The sequence below is a fragment of the Micropterus salmoides genome, unplaced genomic scaffold, assembly GCF_014851395.1.
Source record: "Micropterus salmoides isolate LMB-PRFRI ecotype aquatic unplaced genomic scaffold, ASM1485139v1 Ms_hic_scaffold_192, whole genome shotgun sequence".
Lineage (NCBI taxonomy): Eukaryota > Metazoa > Chordata > Actinopteri > Centrarchiformes > Centrarchidae > Micropterus > Micropterus salmoides.
The window spans coordinates 1-22,057 of NW_024041062.1; the positions used below are offsets into that span (position 1 = coordinate 1).

Genomic DNA, 22,057 nt, shown 5'->3' on the forward strand with positions numbered 1-22,057 from the left:
TTAGCAGTAAGAAATCATCTACAAGATGTCATCTGTGATTATCATTTCTTAATCTGTCTAGTTTTTACTGATGTAATGTCAAAGACAACAGTAAACTCTGCAGTACTGAAAATATTTCAGTGATCTGTTGAGTAACGCTCTCCTCTAAGTTCAGAGTTTAGATTCTAGCTCTTCCCTTTGTTCTGCAAAATGCAATCGATGCCATAAGCCCACAATGCTCTTGACACCCCCACACATGCAGTACTGTACAGTGCAACATTTTTGGTTTAATTATGTAAGCCTGAGTCGACAGAAATAGACACACCGTCCAGATTGGTGAGCAATCCAGGACATACAAAAACAACACAGACAAATTTATTGTTGATGGTGCACATTATCGAGAGAATTACTACACTGCTGTTTATTGTGTATTTGCTGAGTCTGTTCACTCGTTGTATGCTACATGAGCAGTAACTATATAGGGGAGCAGTTTCTGCCTATCAAAGCCAAGTTAAATCAAACTTTCCAAGAAGATGCACCCAGGAACTTTCATCTGAACAATTCACTTGTAGCGCCATATCCGTCTGTCTTTATACATCGGTAACAGCAACCCATGTACAGTATTTGTTGGACATCATAAAGTACCCATAACCTTTGTGTGACTGATTTTGTGCATAAAGGGGAATCTAAAAGTGAAGGAATACAGTGTGTGTTTTTCAATATGGGAAGTCAGGCATCAACCAGGTTGTTCTTGAATATTATGTATGTAAGTATGAGTCAGTGACATTTACACACATTCACTCAAACACCAGTAACAAGGCTAACAACATAATTCTTTGTCCATTAAAAGGTAAGAAAAGTCATTGCACTGATAAAGCACAGGCTGTTATACTGAGATTAGTAACACAACAATAGATTACATGACAGAACTAAATTATATATGTCTGAAATAATAACTCAATTCTAGACATTGAAAAGGCTATTCTGTCAGTCATCTTAAACCACATTTTTCATCAACAAAAGATACTGACATTGATGCCAAGCACTTTTGTTGCTAGATTTAGCAACCTTTCAGACTGACCGGGCAACTTTATCTTTTAAAAGACACCTAGCAGCAAATTTAGCTACTTTTATGAGCTACTGTAATTCTTAAAACGCACACATTTCCCATCTAAATGACACAAAAATTATTTTCTCTGTCACACACTCAGTCAAAACACGCGATCTTTCTGCCCTGCTACAAAAGTGCATTGTGAGTGACGTCAGCATTAGCGACGGCTCAGCTCAATAGCCAGATACAGTCAGCACTACCTAGTTAGCATTAAGCTATATTGAACAGGCAACTTTAATGTGTCTGTTCATGTGTGGTTTCATCATAGGTTTTACTACATAAAATATAAAATATGATGATGTTTAAAAAAAAATGTGATCATAAAATGCATTGGGTTTATATTTAACAATAAAATAATAGCAACTTTCCCTGAAAATGTGTTGGCAACAGTGACATAAGTAAGTTAAGACATTCGGTAATAGATCTAACCAGCTCCTGGTCCTGTGTGTTTTAGAAAACTGTCACTGAATAATTGTCTTATGCTTTAACATCAAGTTTGTGCTGAAATTCAGCGTCACTTCACTTCTTTTTCATGACCATGCAGTTTCAGGCCAGTTGTATTGTTTTAAATGAGCAACATGGTGATTCCAATTCAGGTATTTCTTTTTTTTCTTCCAGGGATCACCACTGTCCTGACCATGACAACCATCAACACCCATTTAAGAGAGACTCTGCCCAAGATCCCCTACGTCAAAGCTATAGACATGTACCTGATGGGCTGCTTTGTGTTTGTCTTCCTGGCTCTGCTGGAATATGCCTTCGTCAACTACATCTTCTTTGGAAGAGGTCCTCAGATGCAGAAGAAGCTTGCTGAGAAGGCACAGAAGGCAAATGACCGGGAAAAATTTGATAGACCCAAGGTGAGAATCATTCCCAAACACCAGAGAATCAAGTCACACTTGTCATTTCGCAGGTTCAGTGGGCCACTGTGTTTTAAGAGCTGTAAGCAACATTTTAACTAACTGCACTAACTAAGCAAATCTTTATTCTCAGTGTTGTGCTCCCCCAGTGGTCATAAGTCACTGTGGATGACAGCAATGCAAAGTCAACCTTTTCTGCTGCAGTCAAGCAATTCTTTAAAGCCATGGAATACATGTCCATATCAATAGTATAATTATATAAATGATATTTAATTTTTGTCCTCAGCTTCAAATAGTATATTGCAATCATTCAGTCATAAGAAAATTAGCCTCTGTATTTTTAAACATGGAAAGGAAAATGATGGTTGGATTACAGATTTTTATTTATTTTCATCACATATCATGTGCATTTTGGTAAAAATGAAATCTCCCTTTGATCAAATTATTTCAACTTGACACTGAACTTGTCGGGTCCATACAGTCGAACAACTTGATTCTCCCATAGTCCTTTGTGAGACGTTTGTGCCAGCTGTGATTCTCTGCCTCCTGATTGTGGAGCTCAGCTAACACCTGACCAAAGCTCAGACAAAACAGGTTTCTGTTTGTGTTTCTCCTGGCTAGTCCATTCTGGAAGGAAGCAATTGCAAGTCTTCGTCTGTTAAACAGTCCAATCAGGTACAAGGGCGCCGTCACTCACGAGGGGTGAGTGTCTGTCACTGCCTGTTGTGTCACATCTGTGAAACTTCCACTGAAACTTTGCTGCTGCAGGGCAAAGTTTGACCTCCTCATTTAACAAAACAACATGCTTAATCTCAACAAGCCATTTCTGTCACAATCACCATCACATACTGTGCAATATATATTCCTCTTTACATTCCCTCTTCCTCTGTGGTATTTACCTTTGTATTGTCTCTATGTGTTTGTGGCCCTAACATCATGTACAGAAAAGGCAAACAAACCACTCCATAAGGAAGGATTTTAATCTTTGTTTTGTCTTTATTACATCATACAACATACACAACTAGTATGTCTATTAGTATTTGATAAACAAAGTCAAGGATTTGGCGATGTGTCATGATGTATGCACTGGGATAAAATATTTATGCCTGTTTGAAGGTCACAGGGGAAAAAAGCATCTTCTCTCCGTTTTTATTTGGCAGCAGTGTTGCTATTAAACCCCAAGCATTGCTCAGAGAATGTATGTATTTTAATAAATGTATATACATAAATATATGAATATCTTCCCCATTATTTAGAATAAAAATCAACTGTCTTACGTGAAAATATCTTAATCTGTGGGGGAAAGGAAGGTCATATTCCTGTTGCAGGTGTCTCAATGATAACAAAAGTTCCATATTTAAATAAACTAGTGCAGTGCCCGTTCACAGGGGCCAATGTGACACCTCCCTGCGCTTTTTAGATCAGAATGTGCGTCTCACGTTGGTTTCACCCACAGCATTAGTAACACTGAAACAAAACGACAAAATAGGTATAGGCCAGATATTCAGCGCGTCCTTAGAACATTACATTCTTACAACTCTGTTTCAACACATTCGGTACTAACGTATATCAAACCTGCGTGATGACAATCACTCCGTTTTCAACAATACACTACCACATCGGAGCATATAAGCCCGGCCCTGTGAGTGTTCCTCCCTCTTGCTGTGGTTTATTCAAATTTTAATAATTCCGAACGGGTCGTGAGTCCAGATTGACCAAATGCGACACTGCACAGCCTTGGGTCCACAGCAACACACCCACCACGAGTGATGTTCAAACACAGACTCACTCATAGATTCCTAAGATTCCTGCCTTTATTAGAGAGATGGGATATATAGCATGCTATAACATCAATACATCACTATATAGTGAAGCATTGTTTTTTCCATAAGCGTAATGAGGGAGTGTATTTCAGTTTAACTCAGTGTTACTTGTTGCGACCATTTCCAAAGCTGAACACTTCATGGACAGCTTTATGGATTCAAGTCGAAAATTGTGGTGAGGATTTTACCTGGTATAGGAAGTTGTCTATCTCTGTTAAAAAGTATGTGATAGAATACTGTTTATAAGTTTTGTGTCCAATGATGTGTAGGCCTGCAAATAATCAGTGAATAAGAATGAACTTGCGCAAGTTTTGACATCATACACATGATCAGGCAGGTCAGTGGTGCATCTCAAAGTGTTCATATTTTATAGACTGGTTTCTGTCATTAGTTTGCACTGACATTGACAGAGTAAGAAGATAAACATCACTGTGTCACCCCCTCTCACGTCTTGTAACCACATTGTTATATTGCTGTATACATCCTGTGCTTCTATTTTTGCCACATAGGTCTGAATGATTTATATGTCTTTGTGTGGGAAGCAATAGCTGTCATGACATTAGTATTAGAGCAATCCCGTACAACCTTGAGCTGATTTGTTTGAAGTGATTTAACTTTGGGACAGGAAACCTGGTTTTGAAGGCCGGCTCTCTGTTTCCCAGGCTGCAATCTGTCAGCCTGCTAGAAGACGCCGGCCCCGGGGCCTGACGCATGCTGCACATGTGTCATCAGTCAATGAAGCCTCAGCTCACAGCCCGTTTTTAACACCGCTCCTGTCTGTTGTGCCTAGGTGGACTCCCAGGGGAACATTTTGCTGACAACCTTGGAGATCCACAACGAGGTGGGAGGAAACGAGATCACAACCACTGTGAGCGAGACCCTCAACTCCACCTCCATGGTGTTCGACAACTCGGGCATCCAGTATAGGAAGGCGAGCGGGCCGCGCGAGTCGGGCCGCCTCAGCCTGGACAGGAGCGCACACCTTAAGAAAACCCGTCTGCGGAGACGATCCTCACAGCTCAAAATCAAAATCCCAGACCTCACTGATGTGAACGCTATTGACAGATTGTCACGGATAATATTCCCATTCAGCTTCTCTCTATTCAACTTAATCTACTGGCTTTACTACGTCAATTAATGCGCTGATGTTTTTTAAACCCACCTCTGTCTCATTTTTGATTTTCGAATGAGAGAAGACTTTGTTGTGAAAGGAACATATTATGGTCAAATCCTCATGAACTTTTTTTTTATCATAGCAAGTGCAGACTTTGATGACAAAACTATCACTCAGACAGTGTGCATCTGTTATATGCACAGACACAAGGGATTATCTACAGAACATGTATTTTACAAAGACTTGTGTGGACTGTAAATTACTCTCTGCTCTGACCCCTGTGAAGACCTGGGACACTGTATCTCAAGGGTAGAGCTACTGACTCTTTGCTGTGTTTACAGTACACTGCTTTAGGTCAGTTATTAAAACTGTACCCAGAATTTCAGTATAAGATGTGGTCACTGTAATACAACTTATTGCTAATGACAAAACAGCTGACAAAGACAAATATGAACAAATATGCTCATATAAACACAGGCCAAGCTCTGATCTGGACATTATATGCAATGAAACCAACTTAAAGGAATGTTTCAGTCTGTTGGGATATAAACATATTAGCTTTCTTGCCATGAGTTAGATGAGAGGACTGATCCCACTCTCATGTATGTACGCTAAATGTTGAGGCTATAGCCAGCAGCCAGTTAGCTAAGCTTAACAGCTATTTCCTAAAATCTCAAACTATTACTTTAATGTGCATTCAAGTCGAGTTATTAGCAAGAGAGAGACTAATGGAATCCATGCCAGCATTATATAAAGATGTCATTCTGTCATTCACTGCCATAATTTCAAGGAATTTGTTTGGGCCTTTTGGGAAGTATGCTTATTTACTTTCTTGCTGAGATTTAGATGAGAAGATCAATACCACTAAGTCAGTTATCTTAGCCTAGCATAAAGACTGGAAACAGCTAACCAGGCTATGTCCAGGTGAAAATGACCCTCCTACCAGCACATCTAACGCTCACTAATTAACACATTTAATCCCATTTGTTTAATCCATACATGAATAGACATGGAAAATTGACACTTTTACATGCTGTAACTATTTCTGCCGGACACAGACATTTCCACAACTTGCTGTTTTCGCATTTGTGTGTGTGTGTGTGTCTGGATTAAGGACGTTTGTTTTGTTTGTTGTTCGGACAGAATTAGCTAGCTGTTTCCTGTCTTTGCACTAAGCTAGCTCGACTGGCTGCTGCCTGTATCTTTATATTGAGCATACAGACGTAAGAGTGGTCCCAATTTTTTCATCTAGCTCTCGACAAGACAGAATGAGTATTTCCCAAAATATCTGTTCTTCTTTAACATTAAGAATTACCCATTTGCTATTGCTTTTCAGTATTCAAAAAGCATGCCATAAACCCAACAGCAATGTATGTGTCACATGACAGTAGAAAAAGGCTTTTACAGTAAACAATATCTGATCTGTTTACACTATTTCACTATTTTGTCATTGTGTTGTCAGCACTGTCACAATATTTTATTGATTTTGTGAAGCACGTATTCAATACAAATAGTTCACATGGCCTTTTTTTCCTTTCATACTGCATGTTGTATTGGGGACTGAGTGCAGACTCATTTCTGTAGACATCTCATGTTCAGATTTCTTAATTCTCCATGAAATGAAATGTACATACTGTGACTCTGCATATTTTCTTTCAGTTCACAATAATTACATGGCTTTATTGTCAACAGTGTTTTGCTCAGTGATTTCTGGCCTCGCTGTTTGGTTTTGTTAGTCTTTACACAACATTATCATTTCCTATTTGTGTGGTAAATATAAAACACAATGGTACAGCTTGTGATTATTTTCGTTCTTTCCTAAAGAAGTGAGTAGAGCACGTGAAATACTCTTAAGCTAAGACGGAATTAGGGGGTATATAGTATCTCTAAAACAACAACTGTTGGCAAACACAGCTCGCAACACGCCATCTGCACTGCTCGATTGAGCGTCTCGCAGCGCGTAGGAGTGACACCGCCTATCAGAAGTCCACTCAGCTCAACAGCACCCGGGTGCAGCCTCCTGACGGAGCGCAGATCAAACAAAAGCACTAATGTTCCGGGAGGGCTTGATATTTTGAATTTCTTGCATGTTCCTTTAAAATTGATGTTCAGTAGTGTGTGTTTGGTAATTACCAATCAGGACTTCACCTGCTGCTATTTGGCTTTGCTGTACTGGCTCTGCGGAAATCCACTTCTGCTGTGTCATATACAGATACAGATTTGACTTAACAAAGGCTTAATGGGTAACTAACTCCTTAAACCTCCTTCTATTTAGCATTTTTAAGCACTGAATAAACTATTAATACATTATTTATTATTATTATATTATTATTATTACACATTATAATGTAGTTGTAAGAAGATACAAGGACATTTGGAAGTGTTTATTAATGCATAGCTGTATAAAAAAACAGATAATGAATTGATAAATCATAGCTATATAATGACATATGAACAAATCCATAATTAACATTTATTGTTTATACACATGGACAGATCATTCACAGCCGTGTTTAGAACTATTTAGAAACGTGTTTGAGACTCATGAAGACGTGTTGAGCTTGGAGGTTTCATTCCTGACCTTGGAATTAGTTTTAAGCGATATATCTTAACAAAAAAAAATCTTCTACTGACAATCACTAATGAACTGTTTATACATTGGTTACTGATGAATCATGGGAGGCGTTATAGTTGCTGACATTATATAACAATTCCAGACAAAGAAATCTCCTTATCGACTCGACACTAAATTATAATGTGTTAAAAACAATTCATTGTTTTTGCTTATAAATACAAAATAAGAGGCGTGTTGAGAAAAAGATTTAAAAATGAAATGCCCCCACAAAGGATTTTGTTTGCCTTATTGGGATGGATTAAAGGATTTCTCGAAACTCTATTTGATAATAGCCAAAATTGAATAATCAATACTTCATCATGAGGCTGTTTTTAGGCACAGCGGTGCTTTGAGCTAAATGCTAGTGTGAGCATGCTAACATGCTCACAATAACAATGTTTACATGCTTATATTTAGCACATAAAATGTTTGCCATGTTGACAATCTTAGTTTAGTGTGTTAGCATGCTAACATCTACAAATGAGCACTAAATACAAAGTGCAGCAGAGGCTGATGATTATGTCACGTTTTCAGGTAGATCACCAAAGTCATTTGGATTCATTCTTTGTGGACCGTGATCGTCCGTCCAAAAATATTCCATTTTGTAGATGTTGGACTATTTCGCAGAATAATACTATGGCTGGTAAAACTGCACAAATTGTATGGCAATCTATCCAACAGATCTTGAGACATTTGACCTAAAATCACAAATGTAAACCACGTGGTTAAGCTAGAGGAAATTCGGTAGGATTCATCTTCTGGGGATCATGAATGTCTGTTAAATGTCATGGCAATCCATCCAATATTTGTTTCATAAATGTATTTCAGTGTGCACCAAAGCGGTGGACTGATCGACCTGCAGACCGACCTAGACTGCCAAAATCCACTTGGACTGGCTATAACATCTGAAATATACTTTACAACTCAAAAATATACTCAGAAATAAACCAGTTTGTTCCCACCTTTCTTATATATATTATGTAAATTTACTGTTATGGCATAATAAAGCAAAGCAATTTCCTCAGCAGTGGATACCATAAACCAGCCAGGAGAGGCCATTTTCTGTTGGGACCTTGTCAGCAGAAACGACATTGAAACAACCGTAACAGAGTTATGATTCCTGTTTTACTGTGTGTGTGTGTATCAACAGCAGTTAGGTCATGGCACAGCATCTCTCAAATGAGCAACGCTGGTAAAATTTTTCATAAGCAGCAACACAACTGTAACCGTGCCTTTACTCCTTCAGTCATCCCCATTCTTCTTTTATTCTCTCCGTCCTTTCTCTGTTGTATTATTTTTCAAAAGACGTGAGTGACTTGAATCTCATTTTGGTCACTACACTTGCTTGTTCCTTATCCCACTGTTCGTATATATTAATGTTGTAATGGGTGTAGTGTGGGATGAATGCATTGGAGGATTGGGCTGCGTGATAAACTGGAGCCGCAATAATTCAATTTGCAAAGTACAGCAGATTTATAGTGGCACACTTCAGATAAATGAAAAGCAAGTGTTTGTTCCGCTGTGTGCTGTACATTATGACGATGTGACACGTGAGCAGCAGTTAGGGCTGAAATTTTCTTTCACCATGAAACCTCCAGTCACCTGCACTCTCATTACATGGCTTTGTTCTAGTGACCGATGAGACTGATCAAGCCACTGGAACAGCTCTTGGATGAAATGACTAATAACTGTTTAATGAAAAAGGGCTACTGTATACAATAGCAGTCCCCTGTCTTTACTACAATATACAATCATGTTTTAGATAAAACTAACAAAGCAGCTCCATATAGAAAAGGTTTGGTGTGGAGGAATTGCACAGAGCCCTGAACTCAACCCCATCTATCACCTCTGGGATGAACTGGAATGCACGCTCTCACACACACACACACACACACACACACACACTTTTTGGACATGTGGTGTTTTCATTGCAGATCCGGTTCAGAGAACATTTATGTTACTTCACTGATTTATACTGTACAGTATAACGGAGTGCAACAAACTGTTCACCTTCTGAGAAATATAATTCATGCATTATAATTCAAATGTCAGAGAAAACTGTCATAGGAATGAATGTGTCTTTGCTCATGTGTGACGTGTACATATACAGTTTCTGAGTGATGAGTCAAAATAACAAAAATCAACTTCCACTACTGTCTACCATTAAGGATGATTTATTGTGCATCTACATATCAGAACAGCAACAGCAGGGAAATGCCTGGCAAAAAATTTACATGTTGACAATGCGCAGGAGCAAATATTAGCATGACACTTCAAGAGAAATTATTATGAACTCAGCACTGTAAAATAAAGCATAACCAAACAAATGTATACAGAATGCAAAAAATGCACTGCCATCATTAACAAAGGACTGCATGCTGCCAAACAAATCTATAAAGCTTTTGATTCAAACTGTGATTTTAAAGCACAGAACAAGCCATGAAAAACGCCAACCAACTACTGCACAGTGAAAATGAAACTGCAGTAAAGCAGGCACGCAGTGCCTTCAAAAAGTTTTTGGAGAAACTGTGCTTAAAATCCCTGAGGATGCTGGACTGTAAAGCCTCCTTGAACAACACTACCTTTAGGACTTGACGGTATAATTAGGGTTTTTACGGGGAAACTGTCAGAAGGGAGGATGAGAGAGTGTCACTCGGTAATTGTGATGTAAATCAGGGATCAGATGGTGGGAGGGTAGTGGGATAGAAATTGCTCCGCACGGTGGAGTTTAATGACTGAAATGAAAGTAAACAGTGAGGTATTTTTAACCATGAGCTTCTAAGAACATAATACTATAGATTAAGGAATAAGTGAGTTATTGTTAGAATTTAAAAAAGTATTTTTTCTTTGTGGTTCTCACCCCCATGTCTTCCAATTCTCTCCTAACGAATCAGGGCACGTCTGAGCAATAAAAGCAATAAAGAAGACAAGTCAGAGAGTTGATTGGGCTTCTCCAGTAACCTATGAGGAAGATAATTAGACAGATGCAATAATACATTTCTGGGTATAATGAGACAGACAGTTTGAAGATCTGTACTTTCACGCAGGATAATTAATCAAAATGAGTGACATTAAAACTGGAGCAACAACAGCTGCTGCCGTGTGAGTAATCCCCCAAGAGCAGGTGGACCAATAACCAGGAGGCAAGGTTGCAAACACAAATTGGATCTCCAGGTTCATCAGAGAAGCTCTTCATCACCAATGAAGTGTGAGCGCTCAACTAAGATGTATGATACTGATATCAGCGTCTGATACATTGCAGAGCATTCTTTTTTTTTAAAGAATGAAACCTGGGAAAAAATACATAATTTGCAATTAATAGTGTGTAAAATACTTTATGAGTTTACCTTAATGAAAAAATACTTTTCAAGCCTTCAAACACTTTTGACTTTGACTATTTATCAGTGTGAGAGCTGGGTAACATTTCACTTTAAGTTCCCCTATTTAGCATTAATTTGTGCTATCTAAACATTTAATAAACACACTTTAATGTAGTTGTAAGCAGATACAATTGTGCATTAATGTATGGGCATCCAAAAGTAGAGGCTGGTGCATGATGAATGACAATATTGTAAAGTTCTAATCATACAAAATATGTCAGCAGGAAATTTCATAGTTGCTGACAAATACAGTACTGCATGGAGAAACACTTAAAAATGTCCCGACACTCAATCCTACGTTTCACATGCTGCATCATGGGGAATGTAAGACCCAGTATTTCTGGCGCTTGAACCATACTAGTGACCAATACTCAGAATATATTTAGATTTTTTTACCTTCCTTTATTTTCTGTTTTGATCTGTCAGTTGCAAGTCCCACAACTATAAGTGCATCATTTAATCACAGGAGTGGTCCTTTAAAGTATTCTCATGTGGTAGAAACAGCAAGGTAAAGCAAAGCAATGCAAGCTGTTTTTATTTATAAAAGATGTCCAATCATCGTTTAAAAAATTACAAATAAAGCTAAAATTTCACTTTGACTTTTTATTTCACAGCTTTTTTTAAACCTCTTTTATTTTATGCAAATGACCAATCCAGATTTGTAGCCCCGCCCTCTTGACAACAGGAACACCATTAAGCTGACAGGAGAATAAACTATTCAGACAAATGTACAGCACATTCACAGCATCACTGCCATGCTGGTTACAGCCTCCACCTGAACTCATCACTTTTATTAGCACACCTCAGCTGGCTGTTAAGCGTGCAGCGCTGCTCACCAGCTGGGCTGCAGTGTGTCCAGATGGTTCTGCTGCATTTGCACCCACATATATATATTTTCCATCGCTATAGTTGCATAGAGAGCTGAAACTGTTTCAATTTAATTTTGTTCTAATAAATGTGTCATATAATCATTGATATACTACAAAGCTTTTTATTTGATACCTATTAGCCCTGTTGCAGTGGCTGGGTGAGAAAAATGATCTCTCAGTATTGTATCTGTATGCATGAATATTTTAGCACCACAGAAATGAATCACATACATTGTAGGATTAACCTTTGATGAACCCTGCATTGATGGTAATTGTACTTCATCCCTCGGAGTGAATATCTTCAAAATGCTTTGCACTGAAAAAAAGAGTGAAGCATCAAAAACATACAGCACTGTGCTTACTTTTCAGTTAATAATTTATATTATATATTCATTGTTATAATCATACAGCATGATTAATAAATACAAAATACTGAAGTAATTCACTTTAACTGTCTGCTATAGTTATCATACCTGCATCCAAATCAGACTAATCTAGTTACCTTGACAGTCTTTGACGCCATAAGCTATGAAACCCTGGGAATTGTACTGAAAAATTCTTCTACCTTCTGTTTGACACAGTGGAAACAGCCGAAAAGTTTCTGTCATAACAAATAAAGGTTGAGTGGACTTCACCAAGGGTTAATTTTCAGGCCTCTTCTGTTTATGTCGACATTCGCCCACGAGATCAAATAATGCAAAGCAATATGTCTTACTGTAATTATTCAGGTTTCTCTGAAATGCCCGTACAGCCTCTGTGGTAGGTGTAGCCTCTGGGCAAAACTGTATACTTGGAGGGTTTTAAATGGTTTAATATGAATATTAATATGCATATGTTCTTGGCAAGAAAATGCACATGGTGGAGCTAAGATTGCCCGAGCAAACAGCCTATTTACCCTCTTTGGCTGAGCTGCCCCTCTGGAGGAAAAACAAATAATGATAATTGTTTTATTTATGCTGTTGTGGCGGCATAAATACAAGCAACCCATAACTGCTAAAGTTAGACTAAATTAAATCATCCAAACTTTTATAGCTGTTTGATAGGAATGCCTCCCTGGGACACAGAGATGGGGTGGCCCTAAGCCCCATGTCATGTCACACTATAGCATCCAAACTTGGTATTGTTAGCATTGTGTGAGGGCTCTGGTGAGTCTTTGGATGTTGTGGAAATGATTAAGGACAGATGGTACAACCATAGGGATGCCCTGTATGAGGCAGCTATGGAGAGCGCGACTTTGCACAGCTGGATTCAGAATACCAACAGGCCAGAGGGTGAAGCGTTATAATAAAATAATGTGATGAAATAATTAAAATATTATGAAGTAGGCCTTTTTCTGAAAAATACATAGTATATCTTTGCATAGCATTGTGAATGAGTTTCATCTTTGAGATAATGTGAAAGAGAGTGCTTTTCTGTAGGGGGCTGACCCAAAAGCTCCAGTTCAGAGAGCACTGGAGAGCCTGGTGATCACATATGTATAATAGTGAAATATGGGAGTGTAAGGCCAGAAAATATGTTCATGAAATCCTGTATGACATTTAGTTCTGTATTCTAGACATACCCTCCTCCATGGCTTCACCAGTCAAGCAACCGTCAGCTTCACATCTATGAAAATTCAACTGGCTACACAAAGGTTTTGAACCTGGCTTTATCCAATGTGTATGTTGCTTATTTAAATACAACAGAACGCTTGTTACATACAGTACATACAAAAATAAGAAATGTAAGTAATCAACTGTGCAAGTTTCATGGTGAAATCTATTAGTTAAAATGGATACCCTCATTTTACCTGTAGTGTTGCTTAAGGAGGTGGAGGATTTGAGAGAAACCTGGACCCAGAATTGTATCAATGAAGAGGTGAAAGTCTGAACCTCAGCCATGTCTTTGTTGGCACTGATCAAATCAAGCTAAAATCACAATCACAGACAGTCAAAATGGAGTGGGCACAGAAACTTACAACTTACTATCTATCCTCAGTGGGATTGATATGTTCATTGCTTCTTAATTATTAGTTCGCACACATACACAATTTCCTAAATTTTAAATACCTGTGAGTCCCCCTAATAGTGAGTGATATTCAGATGTTCAATTCAGTGATGTTAGTATCATATTTATCCAGTGGCACGGCTCTAAGGGATGGCAACGTCGGTCATTTGACCTGCCACGAATCTCAACAACCACTAGCATTGATTTGTATAACTGAATTGCAAATTTAAGTAATCAATATGTTATAGCTTTGAAAATTGGTGCTTGTGTTAATTGATTATAATAAAAGGTGGTCATTTATTATATTTTTTACTCCATTCCACACATCAGGATCCATAGGTTGGATTATCAATGAATAGATATGTCTTAACATAAATAATGACTTAACAGTACAAAATACTGTGTGTAAAACATGTGATTTAAATACCCGTAGGATTGCGTAGGATCAGGACAATTGTCTTCATTGTGTTGTCTCCTGATTAACACATTCATCTTATTGTATTTCCTACTGCGGTTATTTTTCTTTTTCTCAATTTAAGATTTAGACTCTTACCTGATGTAGCAACAGTTCACTTGCAACATTTGTTTCTTCCTCCTTATATTAACACATTATGAAAAACAAGCTCATTATGCTGAAAAACTGAAGTGAAATGGTGTGGAATTAAAAAGCAACTATGCAATGCTGCAAAAATGTTTGGGGGTTTTTTTTGGGTTCAAGTTCCCATCACTTTCAAGCATGGAGTTTAAAAGGGCTTGGTAAGCAACGTGTGCGCTCCAGAAAACTCACCATTAGTTCAAGGTCAGTACCCAACATAGGAACTGGGCTATGATTGCAGATGTTTTTAATGAACTACACACACAATTCAGTGATGAGGAAACATGAACTATAATCATTCATTGTAGAATTTAAATTTGTTTATAATAGATTAGAAGAAAGTGGTGGTGTCACATTATCTTTGGGAAGTGATACATTTGTTCAGTTTCATCTGTAGAAAGAGATAATCTTTATAGGAGACCAAACAACTCTCCAACCCACTGCTACTGTGATGTATTTCCCCCTTTCTTTCTTTCCAATTGATTCTCTCTCTGGTGGAACCGTTTGGACTTAACCGTGCACTGTCAGCAATCTTTGGCAAGCACATCTCAGCATTTCAAAGAAACCCTTCTACCGCCTCCGACTTTTAACAATACAGTCATTATTACAATCAGCAGTAATACCAAGGTCGTTGAATCTGTTCAGCATAGACATTTATGTGTGTGTGGCCTGAGGTCAATTATTCACTGTATTATCTACAGTAAGAGCTGCATCAACCATTGTGATGAATACATTTTATTTTAATTTTCAAATAACTTGATGCAAGCACAGAAAATAAATATACAAAAGATTGTACAGTTCTTGCCTTAAATGGTCAGTTCAGCCAAATTACAATAGAATATATTTTCTCTCTTATCTTTGGTGGTATTTAGCCATACATGTATTTTTTTATATATATATATATGTAAATACAATAGATAATACTACATAATAAACATAGACTTGCAATCTGGTGTACTGGGGTTCAAGCACCCATCTCTGAACCAAAGACGCACCAACTCAGGGCGAGGAAGAGGCTGAGACTATCACTGAGTGGGGCTTAACAAGTGGTTCAATATGTGTTTGCACTTTTGTGTCTGCTCAATGGAAGAATAGATTAGATCGGATTAGATTAGATTAGCCTTTATTGTCTCCCTTAGGAGAAATGTGTCTTGGGCATTTGAGTGAACACAGTTGATGGAGTCGGCTCCTTAACATGCAGCATCACACACAGAACTTTAAACACCAGAACACACACACCAAAATATAATGGTAAAAAAAGAGTATAGTTATGATTGGTAGAGAGAGGACAATGTTGAGGTGCGTAAGAGAAGCTTTTTCTGTCAGAGAGAGCAGTATAAGTATATATTTAAAGACATTTTCCATAACCCTTTTACATGGAAGAAATTTTGCACAGACCCCAGGTGTAAATATTTAGAATATTATTAGAATATGAGAATATGACATACTAGAATATTGTCAGAACAGTTCCCCTGCACTAACACGTTTACTGTGTTTAAAGAAAGAAAAATCAGTATGAAGTTGCTACATTTATATACAAACTGCTGAACCAGCATTTACAAACTGCTTGTCATGTCTGGCTCCTTCTACCTGGTCCAATCACGTAAGTGTAGATTTGAGGGTGTCATTTAATCAAAGATACGTCCTCAGAGACTTTGGTCCATATTGACATGATAGCATCACGCAGTTGCTGCAGATTTGACAGCTGCACATCCATGATGTCAGTGTCCTGTTCCACCACATCCCAAAGGTGCTCTATTGGATTGAGATCTGGTGACTGTGGAGGCCATTGGAGGGCAGCGAACTCATTGTCATGTTCAAGAAACCAGTTTGAGATGATTTGAGCTTTGTGACGTGGTGCATTATCGTGCTGGAAGTGGCCATCAGAAGATGGGTACACTGTGGTCATAAAGGGGTGGACATGGTCAGGAACAATATTTAAGTAGGCTGTTTAAACGATTCTTAGTTGGTACTAAGGGGCGCAAAGTGTGCCAAGAAAATATCCCCCACACCATTACACCACCACCAGCTGCCTGAACTGTTGATACAAGGTTCAAGGACAAACTGTTAACAAGCAATTGAACAGCTGTACCTAATAAAGTGGCCAGTGACTGTATATTGCGTTGATGATAAATGATAATAGCAGCATGATGAATCTTAACTAATAATACTAACTTCTAATAATATAAATGAGTTTATATAGCAAAAAATGTATTGAAATCAAAACTTGAGATCCATCAAGATGCATCTAAAATCACTTTGTTATCGAATTGGAGTAGGATATCCCACTGAAAGGCTTCCCACTACCTGAGGTCTGGAAGAGAAAACAACACTCAACAAATCACAGATGTGTTGTCTTAACAGCATAATTTTAAACCCCTGCAACCACCCTACCACGCTGTATGTGTCAGCACCAAAAAAGGCACCACACTAAGCAAAGTTGTCCCTGTCTAACACTCACCCTTAACCCTGCATGTAATGAAGCATACTGTTGATCATTGTAATATCTCTAAATAACATTAGCTCTATGATGCTCCACTACCTTGGCATACTTCATCTAAGCTGGCAGGATGCCCAGAAACCCTTTAAATTAGTGAGATAACTGTACATATGCTGCGTTCATCTGATTTCTCTGGGCCTGTACTGATAGTGCAAGCAAATACTTCTCCTGCAGCACCAGGGCCTCAGGATTAACTTTGCAGATACCTAAAAAGATATCTGCAAAGAGGGCCCTACACAAAAATTAAAACTGCTGTTACTGGAATTAAAATTAAATTAAGTTAGCAAAGAGCCCTGCAGGATGAGACTTGTATGTAGATATCTGGATAGATTTTTTGCTTTTAGCTGTGTGTTTAATCCTTTACTGTTACCTGATATGTAATAATGCAGGAATGAGGCTTTAAACAATGGCAATCACATGTCCTGTATGATCGAGTGTTAAAGTATAAAATAATATTTTTATATCAACAATGGAACAAATGGAGCTCAGTTCCCCTCAGTTCATCTACTTCTGCTTCTACTTGTACGTGAGTTTTGTAGCTTCTTTCAGCTCATTGTTTTGGTTTTCCGGCCAGCAGCTTTTGGTTCCCTCTCACAGACTCTCATCCCCTTTGTTTCCAGACATAGAAGGCAGCTGTTTTTTGTAGCACTAACTTCCCAGCATCAAACAAGACAGACAAGTTAGCAATTAGCTAGTCAACATACGTGGAGCATTTAGCTGCTAAGAACCAGATATTTTACTAAGGAGTTGGGCCAAAACAGAGCTAAAGAAGTTGTTGGACTTATGTTCATCAGGTAGACAGAAACACAATTCCAAATAATGCTAATGTTGTTTCTATTCATTCTGGAAAATGCCCTTTGTCTCTTTCTTGCCAGGAGTTAGATGATTGAAGATTGTTATCTTACTATCTCACTTGTCTGTTTGCTTACTGTGAAGCTACCAACAGCAGCCAGCTAGCTTAGCTTAGCACAAAGCCAGGAATTGGGAAATTATCTAGCCTGGCTCTTTAACTAGGTCACACAAAACACTCTTCCTTTAAAGGGTGATAATATGTCAGACTGCCATTATAACTTTATGCTTCAATAATTCAGTGGCTCTCAATCTTTTTGAAACAAAGCAGTGGCTACTTACAACCCTTTTGGCATAGACTGTAGAGCCGGTTTGGGACAGGAAAGCAGAAAACCTGTTTCTGCGTTTTTTCTTGTGACTTACTGGGTCATTTTGCCTCCTTATCCCTCTAAAATATATTCAAGTAAAGCCTGAGAAGGAAAAAATACTTTCTGATTGAACTGTTTCACCCATACATATATTCAACCTGTGACAAGTAGATATAGCTTTGTTTTTGGAGGTCAAAAGCCAAAAAAGGTTAGGAATTAGTGTCACCCCAAATCAAACCTCCAAAGAACTTGCTCTAGGCATTAATACCATCTGAGATCAAAAAGTGCCTGATCAGCTGGAAAACACAAAATCCTTTAATTAAATTACAACTTACTGTAAGCAGAGAGGTCTGCAACTGGCAGAGCTTTCTTTTGGTTTCCCTCCCAGCCTTTACAGAGGTTACTGCGTCAGTAGCACAATGCTCACCCTGAGGCAGTACCAAAAGCAGAGCCAAAAGATGTTAGGGGTGTGAGCCACAAGTCTCTTATAGTTGCTGTTTTTCTACTTTTTTGTTAATGCTTCATTACTTGCTCTATGACTCTTCACATGAAGGACTTGCAGTGCAAAGCTGCATCTCCCTCAGGCAAAAATCAAGCCTCCTTGTGCCCCAGTAGAAGAGAATGTCACTGGTGTCTAAATGATTGCCTACACAAATCCGCCACTGGCATCCCTATCCAGGAATGCTGTGAGTGATGAGTATTATAATTAGTTTATTATAAATCAAAAAAATAATAAAGTAAAAACAATCTTGCTACTGGAATCTTTTTTTGTGCTTGGTTGATACGTTTCTTGAACCTCACATTTGCAACTGAATCTCCATCCTGCCGTTGCATGTAATCTTGGGTCCTGGTGTGCACTGAGTAATAAGGATTACTAGACACCTCGAGGGTTAGGACTCTCCTCAGTGTGACACTTTGTCCTTAATGTCCTTATTCATCAAGCTATGCTTTGGTTTGCGCAGGCACTCCACAGCACAGAGAATATACTATATATAATATACTATACTATATATTAAGTGACCCAGGGATCGTTTTTCCACCAAGTATGTCAAAAACTAAAATATTGTCTTTTCCTTCACCCCCTTACCTCACCAACGGGAAATAACTTGCAGGGAATAGAGGAGAAGTGAGCACATGGAGGGGGTAAGAGGAAAATGAATGCAGGATATGCCCTTTGGCTCCTAAATGAGACATTAATTAATTAATTTATGGCAATAAATCTCCTGTAAAATTAGTTTTATTATAATTTTACTGCATTATGTTGGCTTCAGTACGCAAATTTCTGAACGGTATTCTGGATAAATGGTTGCCTTTTGTACTTTTATCAACTTCTATTCAGAGATTGTTCCTGCAAAGTAGAAGCCCTTTTCACAGTGCTCACAGCTTAAGAGTGTTTGATTGGGCCACTTAAGCAATGGCCAGTTTAAAACCAGCTCAAACAGTTGGCTGTTAACAAACAGTTGGTTATTAACAAACAACACGATACCTGATAAAATCAAATATGAATGATATTAGTCTCTCAAAAGGCAATTAATGTTCAGCAGCTTGTCATGGCTGGTTAGCTCTGACTAGCAGCTCTACATCACTACCCATGCTACACTGAGTCAGTTAGTGTCCCCTGAGCCTCCTAGTCATTGCTCCCTCACTCCTCTTTTGCATTTTGTAATGCTGGCAGAAAGGTTTCAAGCAGAAACTGGGGGTGTAATTACCCTTTAAGAGAGTTTTGTTGTAACAGAAAGAATCATATTGTATTTAGGAGAGTAAGTATAAAAGAGTGCATATAAGATTTTACAGTGTGTTTGGGAGAGTACAGCGTGTATGTGCTAAATTAAAATGCTGCACGCGAGGGCAATGATTTATGGCCTCAACAGCCTCTCATGGATGGTATCCCTGATCAGAACCATGGATTTTCCACTCATTACACTGACATTCAAAATGGAAAGCTTTCATCATCTGCATGACAAATAGTGAGATTCTGCAATTTTATGTTAGATTAACCATAATGACATATAAAGTGACATTAAAGCCAACAAGACTGATGACCAGAAGATAAAGTAATCATCCAGCACTACTTTAGTCTGAGGCTCCCCACATTATATAACACTGTAGGGAATATACCACAATAAGGGACACTTTAGGTTTGTAATATGAGTTATAATTGTTTCTGCTTCTTTAGAGCACTACTCAACCAGTTTAGTGAATGTCTCTGTCTCTCCCCTAAACTTAACGCTCTCCCATACTCCTCATCGATGGTCATCTGCTCTAAGTGGGGCCGACATTATATGAACCATTGGATATTTCAAAATGTTGCTACTATACAGGATTTGTAAGAATATGAGTAGTAGTGAAATGAATCCTAATCATTCATCTTATTATATAGCCAGCAGGTGAAACTCACACACCTCTTTATCAGATCAATTATTGACTTATTTTGGTGGACACTGTTTTGTGAATCAGTGTTGGTGATGAAGGGTGGACTTCTTTCCCAGCCTTTTTACCTTTAGGGTCAAACACTGTATGGATGCATATACATTCTCTCTGTTTTACTTTAGCCTGGAAAGGCACTATGCTGTCAGATCCCCACTCATTACACTTTCCCAATGAGTCGGCAGAGCTGGAATAGCAAAATAAACTTTAATGATTTGTGTCCAATAACTCTTTCTCGGGTCTATGGGATCAATACCTGCCCAAGAACAAACTGCTATTAATTTGGAATTAAATATTGATTCAAGTCATTCAACAATGTCTTGGGAATCAACAGTACTCCAACTATTTTTCATTTGAAAACAGCAATTTACATTAGAGTAATGTTTCAAGTCACCACACTGTAATGTTTATTCATTATTGTACATCTACCATGGGGGGTCTAGGTGCTGTTCACTGTATGGTTTTTAACGGCATGGCTCTGGGATGGCAATGTCAGTCAGGGGCGGACCAGCCATCGGGAATGTTCACATTCCATTTCAGGCCGAACTGGCTGGGGGTCAAGCGTTTTTATTTTTCAGTTTCTAATCAGTTTGTGCTTTTCCTCTGGTGGCACTATGATGTTCATATTTGTGGACTTGTTTGGAGGGAAATATCTTGATAGCTATTGGATGGGTCACATTTAAATTTAGTACAGACTTTCATGTCCCCCTTAGGGTCAATTGTAATAACTTCCTCTCATGTTGTAGTGTTTCATCTAGCACCATCATCAGGTCAAAATTTAAATGTTTCCGGGACTTTTGCACACGACAAAATATCTTTAACACTAATGACATCAGCCTCAACTGCTCTTTGCTAACATGTTTAGCATATTTTAGCATGCTAACATATGCTAAATTGAGATGGTGAACATGGCAATTTAACATTACACGTGTTACACATCTGCCTGTTAGCATTTAGCTCAAGGAGCAGATAACATGGCTGTAGAGTTTTTTGGTCTTGTTGATACACAGAAGGAGTTGTTACTGGATACTTTGGGGACATTGTGTCAGTTGTCATCCAAAAATATAGACTAAATGTGTGATTTGTTAACAGGAAGATAATCATTCATAATGGCTATTAACATCATAGAGCAAGAAATCCCTGTCTCATAGTCAAACTTTTTTTCTGTAAGCAATACAAATATGCTTAATAATGCTAAAAATTAGAAGATGAGGCTCATTTTAGGAAAATCTTATTTTATTATCTGCTTGACAGGAAGTATCATCCATTCTCTGCTTTAATCTTCACATCTGACTGGCATGTATCCACCACTCAGTCATTGATTAGTGTCATATCGTGACTGTAGATTCCAGTGTTTTGTAATTAAAAGTGCCTTACCCTCTGGCACAATGTGCCTATTGTTTATGCAAGATCTCTCTCTGTGTGATTTCCCCGAGCCCCACCAGCTACACATTTCTGCAGATTTAGCAAAAATGTCTCCCTTTTGTGGGAAAATTCATCAGAACAATTATTGAGTTAATTATTTTGATTTATTTGGGCCTCTGCAAATTGAACTTCTGACTGCATTATTATGCATTATACATTCAAGAGGCAGTCAGCTAAATCCTTTGATAACTGGATCGTGCTCGCACAGCAGAGAGTG

General features: G+C 38.3%; 1 protein-coding gene across 1 annotated transcript; it reads left to right on the forward strand.

The window, feature by feature from the left end:
* Window positions 1-1,708: 1,708 nt before the first annotated feature.
* Window positions 1,709-6,679, forward strand: LOC119911154 (gamma-aminobutyric acid receptor subunit beta-3-like; the record flags this gene model as incomplete). Its single annotated transcript, XM_038729967.1, has 2 exons — window positions 1,709-1,950; window positions 4,564-6,679. Coding segments are annotated over 2 exons (590 nt in total), but the record flags the coding sequence as incomplete, so codon positions are not given.
* Between the last annotated feature and the right edge of the window lie 15,378 nt (window positions 6,680-22,057).